The sequence below is a fragment of the Engystomops pustulosus genome, chromosome 3 (assembly GCF_040894005.1).
Source record: "Engystomops pustulosus chromosome 3, aEngPut4.maternal, whole genome shotgun sequence".
Taxonomy (NCBI): Eukaryota; Metazoa; Chordata; class Amphibia; order Anura; family Leptodactylidae; genus Engystomops; species Engystomops pustulosus.
In genome coordinates, this window is record NC_092413.1 from 132,465,140 (window position 1) to 132,484,319 (window position 19,180).

At 45.7% G+C, this 19,180-nt stretch overlaps 1 protein-coding gene across 5 annotated transcripts in view; it reads right to left on the reverse strand.

The window, feature by feature from the left end:
- The window catches only part of FAM135A (family with sequence similarity 135 member A), a 73,568-nt gene that overhangs the window by 41,890 nt on the left and 12,498 nt on the right, over nt 1-19,180 (reverse strand). For 4 of the 5 annotated variants that reach the window (XM_072142178.1, XM_072142176.1, XM_072142179.1 and 1 more), the window contains exons 2-3: nt 3,516-3,589; nt 1,255-1,359 (exon numbers count right to left, since the gene is read on the reverse strand). In XM_072142178.1, coding sequence (XP_071998279.1) covers nt 1,255-1,331 — 77 coding nt within the window. In that variant the 5' untranslated portion in view covers nt 1,332-1,359; nt 3,516-3,589. The remainder of the gene's footprint in view (nt 1-1,254; nt 1,360-3,515; nt 3,590-19,180) is intronic. The other variant, XM_072142177.1, reaches the window with a different exon arrangement.

The window sequence follows — 19,180 nt, forward strand, 5'->3', positions numbered from 1 at the left end:
ACAGCATATGCCTACATGGAATTCTATTCCTCCCCAAGCCTCAATGGAGGCAGCTGTGATTTCATGTGATCAAATATATGCACGGGCTACAGTTTGCTAATGTTAGAAGGCTAAAGGACCTTAGATGGATGAAGTCACCCTGGTCACGGGACATTACGTGCTGAATGCTGAGAAGGGATGGGGAATGCCCTGCCATGCCCCCTCTGACTCACTGTAGATTTGACTATATTTATGCAAGGCAAGTTTATAAAGTTGTGTTTATGGGGTCTGAGGAAAACAATTTTTAGCTAAAAGAAGGGTGTTAGTTAGTTATATGGGCTCTATAGGGAGCTGCCACTAGCTGTATTTGTGAAAAATGGGGCGTCAGGTTCCGTTTGAAGAATCCAAAGTGGGGAGGTATAGTATTAATATATTTGCTATACTGTGGATCTTACATTTCATCAGCACATTAAATAAATGTATTGCAAACATAAATGGTAATCTAAAAAGAGAAGTGAAAAAAAGCACAGCAGTAAGCAAGCCGCTTGAGGTGTTCCTGATTTAGATTTGATTCTTTGCGGCCAATTATGTTTTCCAGTTACTATGTAAAGCCAAGAATATTACAATAGAAGAATTAACTAAACCTACACCTCTGTGACTGCAGGACAGGTCTGGCAAAAGATTAACAGTCACAGGGAAACTGCATTTCTCCTTCTGCCTCTAATGCAATTATTTTATTCTAAGAAATCAGCTTGTGTTATTTTTATTTTTTGATGCTGTTTATTCCTAATCTTAAAAAGATTTACTTCATGGTTTCTAAAATGTTATGTACATTTTAAACAAGATACTTTACATGTGCATTAAAACACACATTAAAACAAACATACAACGGCACATAAATGGGAAATGAATGGCAATATCACAGTACAACAAAGGTGTCGGGCTGGCCATATTTTAATTAACAACCAGCGTTCTTGCCAGAAACAAAGAACCAAATACAGGAAATGCATTTCTTGTGTTAATCTCTTCATGACTGTGCTGCCACGCTTGTTGTTATATTTGTGAAATAATCTCAATAAAAAAATTTGGAACCAAAAAAAAAAAAATAGTTAGCTGGGGAAATCAAGTATATTAAGAGAACTTATGCAATGTAAAAATGTTGCAATTTCGCAACCACGTGCCGGAAGGCGCATTCTCATATAGGCAATAAGCACAGAACTAAACATACAAAAAACAGGAAATAAACCAGATTACAAACCAGAGTATGATACTCACCCTCTCTGAAATAGATCCACATTATAAAACTTTTGGAGCTCCACTGAAAATTCCACAGTTGCCTGAACATCACTCATTTTGATTCCAGATAAGATTCGCTATTCACTAAATGAGAGTGAGAACACATCAGTGAATAACATCATAATTTTACCTATAACATTTATATGCAAGAATTACAAGATAAAGACCTGGATTGATGCGATTAACGTGATGTTAACACATGCATTAACATAGTGTTAACGCATGCGTTTTATATAAGCAATTTTGACAGCAAAGTAATTAGGCAAATCTCTTCTCAGCTGCTCTGATGCGTTTGAAAACGCATGTGTTACGGCCATGTGTGAATGCAGCCTCATGACTGTGACTATTGTCCTCTTCTTATATTTGTTATTCATGGCCTCCTTCCTGCTAAAATCAACTGTAACATTATGCTAATGAGCCTAAAAGCCTACTGGGAGTGTTACCAGAGCCCCTCCATGCTTCAGACTCATAGGCTGTTACAGGGTTCTAGGAGCACTTCCCTCCTCCCACTGTTTGCTGAAACTTCCTGTGCTGCAGTGAGATCGCATCAGGCAGAGGAAGGGGAGAAGAGCTGCGGGAGCAGAGGCAGTTTATCAGCCTGTGAATCTGCAGAAAGGAGACGATCAGGGAACCATCCCAGTATCCCTTCTGGCTCATTTGGATAATTTTCCCATTCAATTTTAGAAGGAAGGAGGCCATGGATAACAAATATAAGAAGATGACCACAGTCAAGTTGCCTGGATCTAACAGTATGGTTTATTCATGCTTCATTTTGAGGATAGCTTTCCTAAAAGATATAGATGATAAAAAAACACACACACCTCCTACCATGAAAGTCAGGTAAATGAAATTAGGGTGTTTCAGAAATTATGCCCAGACTGCACATGAAAACAATCTAGGTATGTTTCAAAGGTCATCTACCACCAGGATGAAGGACTGTATGCAAATGAGCCAGAGGGGCTCCATAGGCGTCAATCTCAGAGGCTCATTTGCATACAATCCTTCATCCTGGTGGTAGATGCCCTTTAATAACATACGGCAATTACACAGTGTATTTGGACTGCTGCCCGGGATCAAAGGACATAATGTGCTCCCCAGTGGTTAACAGACAATAATAACATATATAACTCTACAAGCAGAAGCAAAACCCCAGAAAAACAATTCCATGAAAATTTGTGTCCTTCATTGTGTAAACTAACTGCAACTCTGAGAACTCAGCAGCCGCCAAATGCTGTAGGGACCATCTTTCCTCCATGGCTACACATCTGCCAGGAAGGAAATGGGGGTTTTATGTTTGTTTTTTTCCCACTAACATCCCTCTCCTATGTCAACATAGACTTGTTATATGTGCTGTCCTACACAACTGGTTAGTAAAAGTTATGTTTCTTCTCTTAGATACTGTAAAAGCAGAGTGGAAAATCACTAAGCTAAATACATATGATAGGCTGACCACTCCTGTGCTCTATTCAGCTTTACTGTGTAGACTGCGGTTACATTATCACAGACGGAGGTGATAACCCTGCCGCTAACTCATGGGACAATCAGCAATAAGAGAATATCGCCAGAGAATGTAGCATTACGTGTTAGGCATGAATCAGGAATACAAGGCCTACCCATGTCCATCTGCTTGAGAGGCACTAAATCAGAGCAGCACCCTTCTCAAAAAGAAAAGTGTATGGACAGGAGACACCCTCCCCAATGATAAATGGAGGCCCATAAAAAGCTCAAGTAATGCAGTGCACTTCCTCTTGTAACCAGCAGACAATGATCACTCATGTGCCAGGAAACTGGGATAGATCCAGGACACGACTCACTGTGTGTACTATGCCCTGATAGTTCTACTGGGCTGCAAAAGGTAAAGCCTCATTAAGTATACGTTTCTGTAAAGATATTATTTCAACGAAAAAGCTGCTTTCATACCAAAAAATGACATTTTTATAAATCTAATCTGAGACATATTTCAAGAAAATAACTGAAAAAACCTTTCATCGGAAGACATAAAATACTTTTGTATCTTCTATAATAGCTTGTGGTAAAGTTTACTACCACTAGCTTACTATTATATAGTCAGCCAGCTGAATGCATGGTGTTACATATACTAGTAAATGGATATCCTTGGCTGGTCTGCGTCACTGCACCAGCTACTACATGTAGTGACCTAGTGTGACAGGAGCCCAACGTGTTAGGTTAACATCTCAGAAGGTTTAGCTACATACAGATACATTATTAAGCAGTCTTACCTCTGACAAAGGAGTTTCCATTGCAGCTCATTTCCAATTATCCATGCTTGCTGCCATGAGCACATTGTCTGCACCTCCAAAGGAAAAACAGGAATTCCTTACTATTAATATTTCAGGACGCATGCACACACTGATCAATGAACACTAAAAGCTTCCTGCCTTTCCCTCCCATTCGCTCCACATCTCTACTGTCTGTGCTGGGATAGCCAGAAATGACCAATAGCCCAGGCCATCACAGGTTCATTGCTATTAGGACCTTGCAGCATACACTTCAGTAAACACGGATTCTGGGCATTATGTGATTTATAATATTTATTTTCTAGCACTTCCCACCTCTGAAGTGTCTGTGAGTTTGCTGTACTCTCACAGTTTGTGGGAGGAGACTGCTCCCATCATTTACTGCTCGCCCTGCATACAGCTTCTATGTAATGTCACCTCGGGGATTCAGGATTCAGGGTAATGAAATGAGGGAAGAGGAGAATAATGCGCTATGCTGTGATAATATATACAATAAAGCTTCTTATACTCATTTATGCACAGTTTGTTGAAAAGTTATTTTCAATAAGAAATTGTATCAAGAAAAATTTATGTACCCGGGTAGAAATATAGAATTTGTTAAAAAGAGAGCGCCCATAGGGGCATTAGCCAATAATAAAGCAGACATATGAAATTGCAAGAAGCTTAAAGTACATCTACCACCAGGATGAAAGACTGTATGCAAATGAGCCGGAGGGGCTCCAGGCTCCATTAACATCTGTGGAGCATGGAGCCCCTCTATATGCAAATGAGCTAGAGGGGCTCCAGGCTCCATTAACACCTGTGGAGCACGGAGACCCTCTATATGCAAATGAGCCAGAGGGGCTCCAGGCTCCATTAACACCTGTGGAGCACGGAGCCCCTCAGGCTCATTTGCATACAGTCTTTCATCTTGGTGGTAGATGCCCTTTAACATCCTACTTCTGATGATCTAACTCCTTACAAAAGGGAATTATTAGTAGAATCCTTTCCTATCTATCCACTGTGTACACACTTTTAGACAGCTTTTACAAACACTTTTTTACACAGGGAAGAGGGGAGTATCAGCCAGTGAGATTTTTAGATTTTTCAATGCCAGAAAACTAGAGTAATTTGCACCTGAAATGCCATGCGCTACATTTACTGAGACCAATTTTAGGCTGTTTTCCAACACCTACAAAAAAGGGGAGTCCCCTCGGTAAAAGGAGGTGTGTCTGCGCCAGAATATTCAGTAAGTGCGTCAGAAAATTCAATATTGTGGCGCAGCAAACTAGACAAACTAAGGCTACATTCCCACGAACGTATGGGGGACGTGTATGTATGGTCAGACTGTATGTCCATTCGGGCCGAGGACTGCCCCCTGTTTGCTAGCATCGCGTTATGAATGGACGCCTAGCGGATTGTGTTACCGTGGCCTTAAGGCCCTTTTGATAAATCTGCCCCGTTGTGTGGTGAACATGCTACTAGTTTAGAGCTCAGGAGGAGTAGTATATAAGGATGCTGGCCAGCAGAAGGTGTAATAGAGAGATGGGCGTCTGTTTATCCCCAGCATCTATGAACACATGCTCGCTTCACTGAGAATACAACGTAAGCATTTCAGCCTACAATATGTGATAAATGGAACTAAGGGGAAGTATTTAAGGCTCCTGCAATGAAGCCAACACAATTATTATAATCTATGCAGCTGTCAAGGCACAGCAGACTGTGAAACAAGACTAGAGACGGTAACCGTTCTGTAGAAATTACACGTTGTAGGACTGGAAATGGCTTCTGAAAGCAGAGGTTCTTACGGGATATGGATGAGCATCATAGCACAAGGTAGTCACTAAAAAAGGAATTACTGATGAAATAATCCATTACATCCCAACAGTATAGGGCCACACATCAGGGTTTTCAGGATTGGCTTCTTCTGTGACAGTTGTCATGAGGGTCTGGGCTTGCATTGAAGGAATGCAGATCTGTCCTCAAACATGAATTACTATGATTGACAGCACCTGACTTCCACATAAGGGCACATTCACTTTGTCTCTATTTTGCCTCCATGCCCACAAAAATAAAAATGAACCAATTAACATTGTTTGAAAATATAACACCTGATTTTTCCAGCCTTAAAGGACACCTGTCATCAGGTCTGTGTCACTAGTCCCGTCACTACAACCTGTTGGAGCAGCTCACAAGGATCCCATCCCAGCCTTTATCTGGTCAATTCATACATTAATCATTGCAAAATCATATTTTCTTTATTATGTAAATGAGGCTGGTCACATGGTCAGAGGCAGTGATGTCACCCGTTACCCCTCCCCTCTCCTCCCCCTGCTCATGTCTTTGTGTAATGTATAGTAAAGTATTGCTGGTATCAGTGCTGCATCTGCTGACATTCTGCATCCTCCTAATACACATGTGAGAGACACAGACATCAGCTACACAAGGTACCTGACATGTTCTGCCATACACATGGCTGCATCCTGGAGCTGTTGTATCTCTCCTATACACACACACAGGCACACACAGGCTGCAGGGGGCGCCAGCACCAGGAAGCACATCATTATACAGCCTCACATCATTATACAGGCTGTCAGTCATGCACTGGGGGTGTGGCTGTGCCTCCCACTCATGAATAAGCTGGACAGCTTGAATATGCTAATGACTCATTGGACATTTCACAGGTCATTTGCATACAGCTTTAGGACCTCATTGCTTAGGTTTACAGGCATGTAGAGGGACAATGAAGAGATAGGGGCTCTCTAATGGCAGTTTATGGAAATATATTTAGTTTAGGGGGTTATTTTAACAATGGGGAAAAAAAACGGACCTGTCATTTATTTATTTTTTGTGCAAACCCATAGACTTCCATGATCTGCAGCCATGAATAAAAAATAGGACAGGTTTCAAATTTATTTTTCCACAGGCCAACGGAATAAAAAACAGCCAGCATGAAAACACACCCATGAAAAATCACTGAACCACAGACTGGAAAAACAATGCCAGTGTGAAAGAGCCCTAAGACCAGACTTTTCAATAGAGCTGATGGCCTTCAGAAAATGGTATAAATCCACATGCTTTGTTTCCTGAAATCTGTTGTGTATGTCAAGCTTTATTTTGAGCTGAATGTAGGTGTACACTTTTTTTGTTTTTGTGTACAGTCACACAGTGTGTTTTTGAAGCGTTTTTAAAAATGCATTAACCCCTTCACGCTCCGTGACGGATATATCCGCCACGGAGCGCAGTGACTTAGCGCTCAGTGGCGGATATATCCGCAACGGCGCTTATGCCGGCTCGGCTCTGGATCAGAGCCAAACCGGCATCGGGAAACACGGGGTGCCGGCTGTAACTAATAGCCGGCACCCCAGTGTAACACCCGCGATCGGAGTTGTCTCCGATCGCGGGTGCTTAACCCGTTAAATGCCGCGGTCAGCGTGACCGCTGCATCTAACATGCATCTGGGGGGTCTTTCCCCCACGATCGCCCCCCCCCCCCCGAACCTTTTTCGGGGGGCACCGATCGTTGCTATAGCAACTCTGGGGTCCGATCTGGACCCCAGAGTTACTTGCAAGAATTGCCGGTAAGATGGCGTCTGTGACGTCATCTTACTGGCACAGTGCCAGCCTATGCAAGTGTATAGGCTGACACTGATAATACTCTGCAATACATCAGTATTGCAGAATATTATCATGAACAAGAAATCAGATGATTGCTTGTTCATGTCCCATGGTATAAAAGTGAAAAAGTAAAAAAAAAAGTTATTCAATAAAAAAAGAAAGTCATAAATCACTAAAAATGCCCCAAACCCCCAAAACATATCAAGAGACATATAACTCAAAATAAAAGTCTAAATCATAACACAAACCCCACATATATAGTATCACCGCGTCCGTAACAACCCGTAGAATAAAAGTAAATCATTATTGAACCCCCACGATAAACGCCGTAAAAAAGTACAACATGTCCCGCAAAAAACAAGCCATCAACCAGCTCCGTAGCCAAAAAAGTAACAATGTCATGCCACTTGGAAGACGGCAATACATAAATGATAGATTTTTCCCCACATTAGGGTTTTGTTTGACAAATTTAGTAAAACGTAGGAAAATATATTCATGTCTGGTATCCCCGTAATCGTATCAACCCATAGAATAAAGATAACATGATTATTAGGCTATACGGTGAACACCCAAAAAAAAAAAAAAAAAAAGTAAAAAATCCGGTACAGAATTGATGCTTTTCTACTCCTGCCCTCAAAAAAAGTTCCTAAATTTTCAACAATAGGTGTTACCAACCCCAAAATGGTAACAATGGAAAAAGCATCTCATCCCGCAAAAAAAATGCCGTCACATGGCCCCAATAACGAAAAAGCGAAAATTTTATAGCCTTCAAAAGGGGGCAACGAGAAAACTAAAATCCTGGCCGCTGCAGGGCTCTCCTTCCCTTCTGCACCTCGCTGTGCGCCCATAAAACAAGTCACAGCCACATGTGGGGGGTCTTTGTACTCAGGAGAAATTGCAGAACAAATTGTATGGTGGGTTTTCTCTTTTTATATTTTGGAAATGTGTAAATTTTAGTGCTAAATTAACGTATAAGGGAACAATATGACCATTCTAAATTTCACCTCCATTTTGATTCAATTACTATGAAGATCTCAAGGGGTTAACAATCTTCGTAAAAGCTGTTTCTGATAGCTTGAGGGGTGCAGATTTGAAAATGGGTAGATTATATAGGGGGTTTTGATGCTAAATATGTAAAATTTCATTCACAACTGTATTTATCCCCAAAATAGTCAATATTCCGGAAAAGCAATATTCTATTTGTAAGCCGCGTGACATCAAAATAAATTATCCAGAGATTTCAGAAATTATGAAAATGTAAAGTAGACAAATGGGAAATGTTATTCAGCAACTTATTTAGGTGGTACATCTATCTGCCTGAAAACGCAATGATTTAGAATTTCGAAAATGGCAAATTTTTCATATTTTCATATTTTCTTTTTTTTTGTAAGTAAACGCAAAACTTATCAGCCAAAATTTACCACGAAAATGAAGTACAACATGTGGGGAAAAAACAATCTCAGAATCGCTTTGATAAGTAACAGTGTTCAAAAGTTATAACCATATAAAGCGACGCAGGTCAGAATCCAAAAAATCGGGCTGAGCCTTAAGCTACAAAATGGCTGCGTCCTTAAGGGGTTAAAAACAAATGTGTTTTTGTAAGTTTACTATGCAACTGGCTCCGTTTGCATCAGTTTCTCTTTAATTCTCTTTAAAAATGAATAAAAGCGGATTCAAAGCAGCTAAACCCAACAAGACCCTCTGAAAAAATTACATTTTTTTTATTGCGCTAGAGAAAATTCATAACGTTTGTGAAAGAAGCCTAAGGGGGGTGACACACATGGCGTTTTTAGGCAGTTTTTAGCTTAGTGCATTTTCAGATCGTAAAAAACACATGCATTAAAAAACGCATGCGTTTTTGGCCAGTTTGAATTAAGATAATTGGCCAAACCTGTCAAAAACGCATGCGTTTTTTACAATCTGAAAATGCACTAACCAAAAACGGCCCAAAAACACCATGGGGGACACTTACTATGGTGTTTCCGCCAGTTTTGTGGTGCTTTCACCGCATCTTCTGCTCTCCTACCTATTTATTAGCTGTCGGGGACAGAAAAAATGACTTTTTCCGCCTGCTCCGACTCTTCTCTGAAAAGGGGCGTGGCTTTGGCGGAGTGGAAACTCAGACACAATATGTGTCACAGCCATTTTTGGACGCTGTAAACTGGCGTTAAGTAGACCAAAAGAAATTTGGTCTAGCAGGGACACAAATCAGTGCTATTGCACTGTTGCCTGTTCTCTGACTGTTGGACGCATTTCTGGTTCTCGGGACAGATTTTGGTCCCAGGGACAGAAAATGGTCTCGGCGCCAGAAATTTATCTGCACAGCTCCACAATATTAAATGTGTATCTTCTTACCGAGAGCAGGTTGGTAACAAAGCCAATGCAGACACCATCACTTTATGTAAATGTCCCCCCATGTGTGTCACCACCCTAAGGCCGGCGGCACACGTGGCGCTTTGAACCTGTTTTTGGGCCGTTTTTAAGCAGTCCATTAAAAAACGGATGAGTTTTCAAAAACGTATGCGTTTTTTAATGGACTGCTAAAAAACGGCCCATAAATGGGTTCAAAACGCCACATGTGCCGCCGGCCTCACTGCTTTTGCCTCGTTTGCAGTGAATGCACACTTCTTGGGTTCATTAGTGTATTGAATTCTGGTAGGCTACCCGCACACAATTGTTTTATTAAGTCCACAATCTACTCCTGCAAATTCAGTATTTGTGGGCTGTGTTTAATCCGTATTATACCTGTGTTACAGCTGTATGTCCACAAAGTTGTGTTTCCATGATTGAGCTTGGCCAGCCTATAAGGCCATGTGATTTTTGCCCAGCAACCAACCACAAACTCGTCAAAAAAACCTAGTACAACCGTGTGCAATCAGTTATTTTGCAGCCCATTGACTTCTATGTGACTGTGAGCCACAAAACAGATTAGAATAGGACTTGCTCCGAGTTCTTCCTCAGAAGCACTAGGCTCAGACCTGGTGCTGAGGAGCCCATTGATATACATTGTGGGAGATTTGTCCCAGTAGAGACTGTGGTAGCGGGGTGCTGTGATGCAGTTCACGACAGTGACACCAAAGTACAGTCCAAAACAGGTCTAGCCTGCGTTTATTTCAGCAGGAATCCAAATAAAACAGCCTTCACATTCAGGCATCAAAACAAAATAATATCCTACCCGTCAGGGTGCTAACTAAACAATGGTTCTCTGACTCACCACTAACAAAATCACTTGGCTGCTCCAGGCACAGAGGTCAGTGCTGTGTGCTCTCCAGCCTCCTTCCAGAGAGAGACAACATTCTGAGCACTACTGAGCGGCTTTATTAGCCTGATTGGCTGTTCCCACCACCTGTGTCCAAGGTGCTGGACAACACAACCTCAGCACTAAGGCCTTGCATAATAGCAAAACCTAGGGGAAACATACCGCCCATCCACAGTTAACCCCTTCAGTTTCTCACATACCCTCCCCCTCTGTTTGACCCTGTGGGGGCGAACACTTTTGGCCATCAGACAGTGGGTACGAGACAGGGCATCGGCATTCCCATGCAGCTTTCCTGCTCGATGTTCCACCGTGAACTTGAAATTCTGCAGCATTAGGAACCACCTTGTGACCCTGGCGTTCCTCTCTTTGGCCTGACTCATCCAGGTGAGGGGAGAGTGATCGGTCACTAGTGTAAACTGTCGCCCTATCAAGTAGTATCTCAGGGATTCCAGAGCCCATTTTATCGCCAAGCACTCCCTCTCAACTATACTATAGTTCTTCTCAGGGGGTGTGAGCTTGCGGCTCAGGAATGTCACAGAATGTTCCTCACCCTCCACTACTTGGGACAGGACAGCCCCTAAGCCCACGTCAGAAGCGTCAGTCTGCACAATAAAGGTCTTGGTGAAGTCAGGGGTGATCAGTACCGGTCCCTCGCATAAAACCGTCTTAAGTCGCTGAAACGCCCCCTCAGCCTCTTCACTCCACTTTACCATCACCGCCCTGCTACCCTTGGTCAGGTCAGTCAGGGGTGCCGCTATGGTAGCAAAATCGGGGATAAATCGGCGATAATAGCCCACTATGCCTAGGAAAGCCCTCACTTGCTTCTTGCTCATAGGTCGTGGCCACTGCTGGATCGCCTCCACTTTATTTACTTGGGGTTTGATGACACCTCGCCCAATACGGTACCCCAGGTAACGGGCCTCTTCCAGACCCAGTGCACATTTTTGGGGGTTCGCTGTCAACCCTGCTGCCCTCAGGGAGTCTACCACTGCTTGCACCTTGGCCAGGTGACTCTCCCAATCGTTACTATAAACTATGATGTCATCCAGGTAGGCCGAGGCATATCTCCGGTGAGGTTTTAGCACGAGATCCATTAACTTCTGGAATGTGGCAGGAGCCCCATGTAGCCCAAAGGGAAGTACCACGTACTGAAAAAGCCCATCAGGGGTAACAAAAGCGGTCTTCTCTTTGGCCCTGTCAGTAAGGGGTACCTGCCAATACCCTTTCGTCAGGTCAAGGGTGGAGAAGAACCTAGCCTGTCCAAGTCGTTCTATCAACTCGTCAACCCTGGGCATGGGATAAGAATCAAATTTGGACACCTCGTTCAACTTCCTAAAATCATTGCAGAACCGTAGGGAACGATCAGGTTTGGGAATCAACACAATAGGACTCGACCAGTCACTTTTAGACTCCTCGATAACCCCCAGGTCTAACATCTGCCTGACTTCTTCGGATATGGCAAGCTGGCGCGCTTCAGGGACCCGGTAGGGTTTTTGGTGTACCCGGATGTGGGGTTCGGTTATGATGTCATGCTTGATGACTGAAGTACGTCCCGGTAACTTAGAGAACACATTCACATTTCGGAGCACAAACTCCTTCGCTTCCTGAATCTGGGCCCTGGAGAGGGACTTCGAGATCCGTACTTCAGGCACCTTGGCATCGGGTACACCTACCTCCGGTGTCCCCTTCTTGGGGACAGACGCTTTTTCTACTCCCACGGCCATCAGGGACTCTCTTTCCCTCCATGGCTTTAGGAGGTTCACGTGGTATATCTGTTCGGGTTTCCTCCTCCCCGGCTGAGATACCTTGTAGGTTACCTCCCCCACTTTCTCCATGACCTCATATGGTCCTTGCCATTTTGCCAAGAACTTGCTCTCAACGGTGGGCACCAGAACTAGCACTCTGTCGCCTGGGTTAAAGGTCCTGAGTCTGGCTGACCTATTGTAGACCCTAGACTGGGCCTCTTGTGCCCTTGTCATGTGCTCCTTTACAAGGGGCATTACCGCCGCTATGCGGTCCTGCATAAGGGAGACATGTTCTATCACACTACGGTTGGGGGTCCTCTCCTGTTCCCAGGTCTCCTTGGCTACATCCAAAAGCCCACGTGGGGAACGGCCATATAACAGATCAAAGGGTGAGAAACCCGTGGAGGACTGGGGAACTTCACGTATGGCAAACATCAAATAGGGCAACAAACAATCCCAGTCCTTCCCATCTTTGCTGACCACCCTCTTTAGCATCCCCTTCAATGTCTTGTTAAACCTCTCGACCAGGCCATCTGTCTGAGGATGATACACAGAGGTGCAGAGCTGTTTAACCTGCAGTAACTTACACATCTCCTTCATTACCCTAGACATGAATGGGGTACCCTGGTCAGTCAAGATTTCCTTGGGGAGGCCTGTGCGTGAGAATACCTGGAACAGCTCCCTAGCAATATTTTTGGAGGAGGTGTTCCTTAATGGAATCGCCTCGGGATACCGCGTAGCGTAGTCCAGGATAACCAGGATGTATTGGTGCCCCCTTGAGGATTTGACTATGGGGCCAACCAGATCCATGGCAATCCGTTCAAATGGCACCTCTATGATTGGTAGTGGGACCAAAGGACTCCTGAAGTGGGACACCGGGGCAGTAAGTTGACACTCAGGGCAGGAGCTACAATACCAGTTTACCTCCTCCCACACCCTGGGCCAGAAAAATCTCTGCAGGATCCTCTCTCGGGTCTTCTCAGCACCTAAGTGCCCTCCCAGCACATGTTTGTGTGCCAACTCTAGCACCAGCCTACGGTGAGATTGGGGTACTACAAGTTGCTCAACCTCCTCACCCCGTATCTGGTCGACCCTGTACAACAGTTCCCCAACAATCACCATTCGGGGGTATATTTTGTCAGCCCCTGGTATTTGGAGTACCCCATTTATCACCTTAACATTCTCCCGTGCTTTAAACAAGGTAGGGTCCTGTAGCTGTGCAGCCCCAAAATTTTCACGGGAGATCTCAAGGTCCGGCATGTCGGCCACCTCCTCGTGGCCCTCGACCTCACCAGCTAGGACCTCTAGGGGAGAGAATTCATCACATGGGGTCACCCCTACTGCTGGCGTGGGTACATTGGCCTCAAAGGGTTCAGGGGCCAAGGCCGGACACACGTGATGTCCATTATCTGCAACAGCACCTGCGGTGGGTCTTCGTCTCCAGAGGTCCCAAAACACCGGTAAGTCTCTGCCGATAATAGCCTCATGAAACAGGGTCCCCACCACCCCCACTTCATGGGTAATAGTACCACAAGGGGTACATAGGATGATGACAGCAGTGGGATATTCGCGAGTGTCCCCATGTATACACAACACTCCCACTTTCCGCCCACTGTATAGTCCAGGATCAACCAAAGTTCCCCGCACCAGGGTGACCAGACTCCCTGAGTCTAGCAAGGCTTCCACTGTGTGACCCCCGATTGTGACCATACACACTTGGGGTTCTGCATCCGTGATCGACTCGGCTGCCAGAACCGGCCGGGCAAACAGTGACACTCGCGGGGTCTGGTTGCAGTCCATCGGCTCCACTGACAGTGGACAGTTGGCAGCAATATGGCCCATTTCATGGCATCGCCAGCACTGGATACGGCTATGACCTCTGTCACGAGCCTCACTGGGTTTCTGGGAATCCACGCCCCCCAATGAACCCCCTCCCAACCTGACATGTCTCCCCTTTTCCGCAGTAGCAGTCTTACCAGATGGTTTGGTGACCCTGTCACTGGCACTGCTTCGCATGGGAGAGGTAAGTAGAAGGTCCTCCGTAGCCCGATACCTCTCTACAAGGGACACGAGTTCCTCAGCTTTTGTGGGACCGGCCTGTCCAACTCACCGCTGGAGCCGAGAGGGCAGAGAACGGGTGAACTTGTCGAGAACCACTCTCTCTACCATCTGTGCTGGGGTGCAGTCCTTTGGTTGTAGCCACTTCCGGACAAGATGGATCAGGTCATGCATTTGGGAGCGTGGGGGTAGTTTTTCTGAGTAAGCCCACTGGTGGACCCGACTGGAACGAACTTGAACGGTGACCCCAAGACGAGCCAGAATCTCGGCCTTTAGCTGGGGGTACTCACGAGCTTCCGTTTCACTCAGGTCGTAGTAAGCCTTCTGCGATTCGCCTGTCAGGAACGGTGCCAGGACATCTGCCCACTGCTCAGCAGGTAACTCCTCTCGCTCAGCTACTCACTCGAACACCGCGAGATACGCCTCCACGTCGTCAGTCGTCGTCATTTTTTGTAAAGCCTTTTGTACTGCAGCCCGTGCGGAACGCTGGACAACCGGGTACCCTTGCAAACCAGTATGGGACCCCTCAGTAGTCGTCGCTTGTGGTGCTGCCATAACGCCAGAAAATGTTTCCATCATCAGCTGGAACATGGCTCGGGACTCTTCCTGTTGTTGCTGAAGCATGGCTTGCTGCTGGCGGGACCTCTCCTGCTGCTGGAGCATGGCTTGCTGCAGCTGTCGATTAGCCTGGGACTCTTCCTGCTGCTGGCGGGACCTCTCCTCCTGCTGCTGGAGCATGGCTTGCTGCAGCTGTCGATTAGCCTGGGACTCTTCCTGCTGCTGGCGGGACCTCTCCTCCTGCTGCTGGAGCATGGCCTGCTGCTGCTGCCGATTAGCTCTGGCCTCCTCTTGCAGGTATTTAATAAAGTCCTCCATCTTGGCTTTAGCCTGCTGCTTTCACCCAGGCCATGCAATGTTGCAGGATGTAGCCAGCCTTTCAGGTGTGTGTCTTTTTTGAACTGCCCGCAATCCGAAGCACCATATGTGGGAGATTTGGCCCAGTAGAGACCGTGGTAGCGGGGTGCTGTGATGCAGTTCACGACAGTGACACCAAAGTACAGTCCAAAACAGGTCTAGCCTGCGTTTATTTCAGCAGGAATCCAAATAAAACAGCCTTCACATTCAGGCATCAAAACAAAATAATATCCTACCCGTCAGGGTGCTAACTAAACAATGGTTCTCTGACTCACCACTAACAAAATCACTTGGCTGCTCCAGGCACAGAGGTCAGTGCTGTGTGCTCTCCAGCCTCCTTCCAGAGAGAGACACAACATTCTGAGCTCTGCTGAGCGGCTTTATTAGCCTGATTGGCTGTTCCCACCACCTGTGTCCAAGGTGCTGGACAACACAACCTCAGCACTAAGGCCTTGCATAATAGCAAAACCTAGGGGAAACATACCGCCCATCCACAGTTAACCCCTTCAGTGTCTCACAACATGGAGCCGTGTTACAGCCGCTAAAAAAACCTCCGTAGCACGATTGTATGCAGGAAGGCTTCAGCCAAGTTCTTCCATACCATGGCGAGCACCCAATGTTTTGCATTGTTTTACACATAAAGCACCGGGTGCACGTTTCCTATTGCATGTGGAACATTGTCCCTCTCTGTTCCATATTAAAATACATATACGATTGGGCCAAGCCCTGTCTGGAACGTGAGAACGCAGCCTTAGGGTGATGTCACACATGGTGCTTTTTAGGCCGTTTAAAAAACGCATGCGTTTTCTAACTAAAACGGACCAAAAACGGTCTAAAAACGCCATGTGTGACATCACCCTTACTGTCACATTACAAACTTAATCACACACACCACCAGTAAACGCATTCTGTTTCTTTACATGGTCGCATTAATGAGCTTTCAATGGATTTATTTAAGGATAACCTGGAAGTCATTTTGTTGGCCTAAAAGTGCATGCTCCAACATATGTAACATATGAATAAAAGTGGATAAGCTGAATGATTTCAGCCCGATTTAGCATTTTGCCAGAAACTAACAATTATTATAAATAACAATAATAATGAATGGGGGAGCTACAGTAGTATAAAGAGTAAATGTGCTTCCCCCAATTAACCAAGCATATAAAATAATACACCAAGTAGTAATGTTGGCACTGCAAGTCCTATTTAGTGATCCTTCATATAGAAATAGCTGTCAATCATCTAGTACACTGGACTCCAGCCCACTCCTGCTCTATACCACGCTGCCTGCAGGACAGGTTCCCTTAACCAGCTGCTATGGTTTCTGCTCAGTGATGCAGACCGCCTCATTAGAACCACAGGAACAATATAAAAATAGAGCCAATAACATTGAATGCATCAGTATGAAAAATATCTCCTCTTCATAATGCAATGCATCAAGGATTGGAAGTGTTTCTAAATATTTCTACATGCACCAATTAAAACATGAGTTTTAGGACTACGGTACACAGATTTGTGTGCGCTATATAAAGGAATTATTATTACGGTGTAAAAATCCCAGGCAATTAAAAAAACTAATTTCCAAAAATAAGATGCATAGTGAAGGGTCAAAGAACTACTGAGATGTGTTCTGCTTTCTACTTGCAGAAATCCTTTCCATGCCTTGCAGGGGCCCATACATGTCACATAGGTCAGTGGAGGCAAACCTGTGCCACTCAAAGCACTTTCTGTGGGCGTCCAGGCTTTCAACCCAGCACAGAGTTTACCAGACAAGACTCAAGGTCTCCTTCTGCAGTCCCAGGCGCGCCCAGGATGGGCTATTTTAAAGTGACACATTGATTGCAGTCTGGGACTACAGAAGGAGCGAGATGATGTAGACAGAGCTGGATCAATGGAGCTTCCGCGCTGGGCCCCACAATTGGAGAGAGGCTGCAATAATAATTAAACTTTCTCCTCCTCCTTTCTACTGTATTGGTGTCCTCAGGATACCAATACGATTGAAAGCTGTAACAAAGAAGGGAGCAATAAGTTGCTGCTTAAATTGCCATGTTGGCACTTTGCGATAAATAAGGGGATTTTTCTTGTAGTATGGACACTGTCTGTAAAAGGTTCACCACCACTGATATACTGTAGGTGTTGTCTCTTGTCTCAAGCTTTATAAGCCAGAGACACAGATGTTCTCACATTTTGGGGCAGGCGGTGGCCTGTTCATATGCATATCAAAATCATTTACAAGTGCCTAAACTTACCTGCAGTATATACATTGAAATCACACAGTCCCCTAAAGAAGCTGCAGCTTAGAGAGGGATATAAGCAGGGCAGGAGGCAATGCCTGTCTGCCTTCCATCTGTCACACTGGGGGGGGGGCGGGGGCTGCCAGGCCATATACTGGGGGCAGGGGCTGCCAGGCCATATACTGGGGGCAGGGGCTGCCAGGCCATATACTGGGGGCAGGGGCTGCCAGGCCATATACTGGGGGCAGGGGCTGCCAGGCCATATACTGGGGGCAGGGGCTGCCAGGCCATATACTGGGGGCAGGGGCTGCCAGGCCATATACTGGGGGCAGGGGCTGCCAGGCCATACACTGGGGGCAGGGGCTGCCAGGCCATACACTGGGGGCAGGGGCTGCCAGGCCATATACTGGGGGCAAGGGCTGCCAGGCCATACACTGGGGGGGGGGGCAAGGGCTGCCAGGCCATACACTGGGGGGCATAGGGGCTGCCAGGCCATACACTGGGGGGCATAGGGGCTGCCAGGCCATACACTGGGGGGCATAGGGGCTGCCAGGCCATACACTGGGGGGCATAGGGGCTGCCAGGCCATATACTGGGGGGGCAGGTGCTGCCAAGCCATATACTGGGGGGGCAGGTGCTGCCAAGCCATATACTGGGGGGGCAGGTGCTGCCAAGCCATATACTGGGGGGGGGGCAAGGTGCTGCCAAGCCATATACTGGGGGGGGGGGGGCAGGTGCTGCCAAGCCATATACTGGGGGGGGGGGGCAGGGGCTGCCAGGCCATATACTGGGGGGGGGGGGGGTGGCAGGTGCTGTCAGGCCATACTCAGATGGTGCTGCCAGGCCAACCTGGGGGGGAAGGGGGGTGAGCAGGGGGCTGGCATGCCATTTACTGGGGGGGCAGGGGCTGCTTTATACTGACTGGAGGCTTTGACCAATGCATTTCCCACCCCAGGCTTATACTCGAGTCAATAGGTTTTCCCAGTTTTTTGTGTTAAAACTAGGTACCTCAGCTTATACTTGGGTGAGCTTATACTCAAGTATATACAACATGCAATTTATGGTGTAGAACTGTCGAGAAAATTGAACACAAAGGCAAAAAGTATCGGAGTCATCCGTGTGAGAATATTGTGCAGTATTTCAGAGAAAACTAGCAAAGAGTATGGAAAAGAGGCATAAGGGCAACCTCCCACAGGAAGGGAAGCAGCCAAATCTAGTAGTCCCCCTTAAGACACCATGAATTATCTGACAGGACCACTTTAATAAGATATGACCTTACTGAGGTCAGACAGCTTCTTTACTATGGATAACTTAAGGAGGAATATAACATGTGATAGCAGCTGAGGATGTGAAGTGTTGCTTTATGAACCTCAACCACATGGACATGAAAGCAGGAAAGAAAACGGATGCCTTTGTATCTATCAGAGCATCTGCTGTTTACACATAAATCCATCCATAAAATGATCATGTTGTTGTGCATGTGATCAGCACCCGTATAATAGGTTATGTATTTGCCTGTGTAACAAGTCTGGCTGTGTAGCTCACACAAGCAGTTCTTCACCAGTGATCTGGCTTATCCAGCATATGACCATCAGCTCTTCTCCAAATCATACCGGTGCACAGCACCCAATCATACACTTTCTGGATCAGTTCCTCAGTTAAAATTAAAATAAATTTAAAAAAATAAAATAAAAATTCTAATTACCCCCCTTTCCCTAAAACACTTCTAAAAATAAACAAGTACAGGGGGTCCCCTACTTAAGAACACCCGACATACAGACGACCCCTAGTTACAAACGGACCTCTGGATTTTGGTAATTTGCTGTACTTTAGTCCTAGG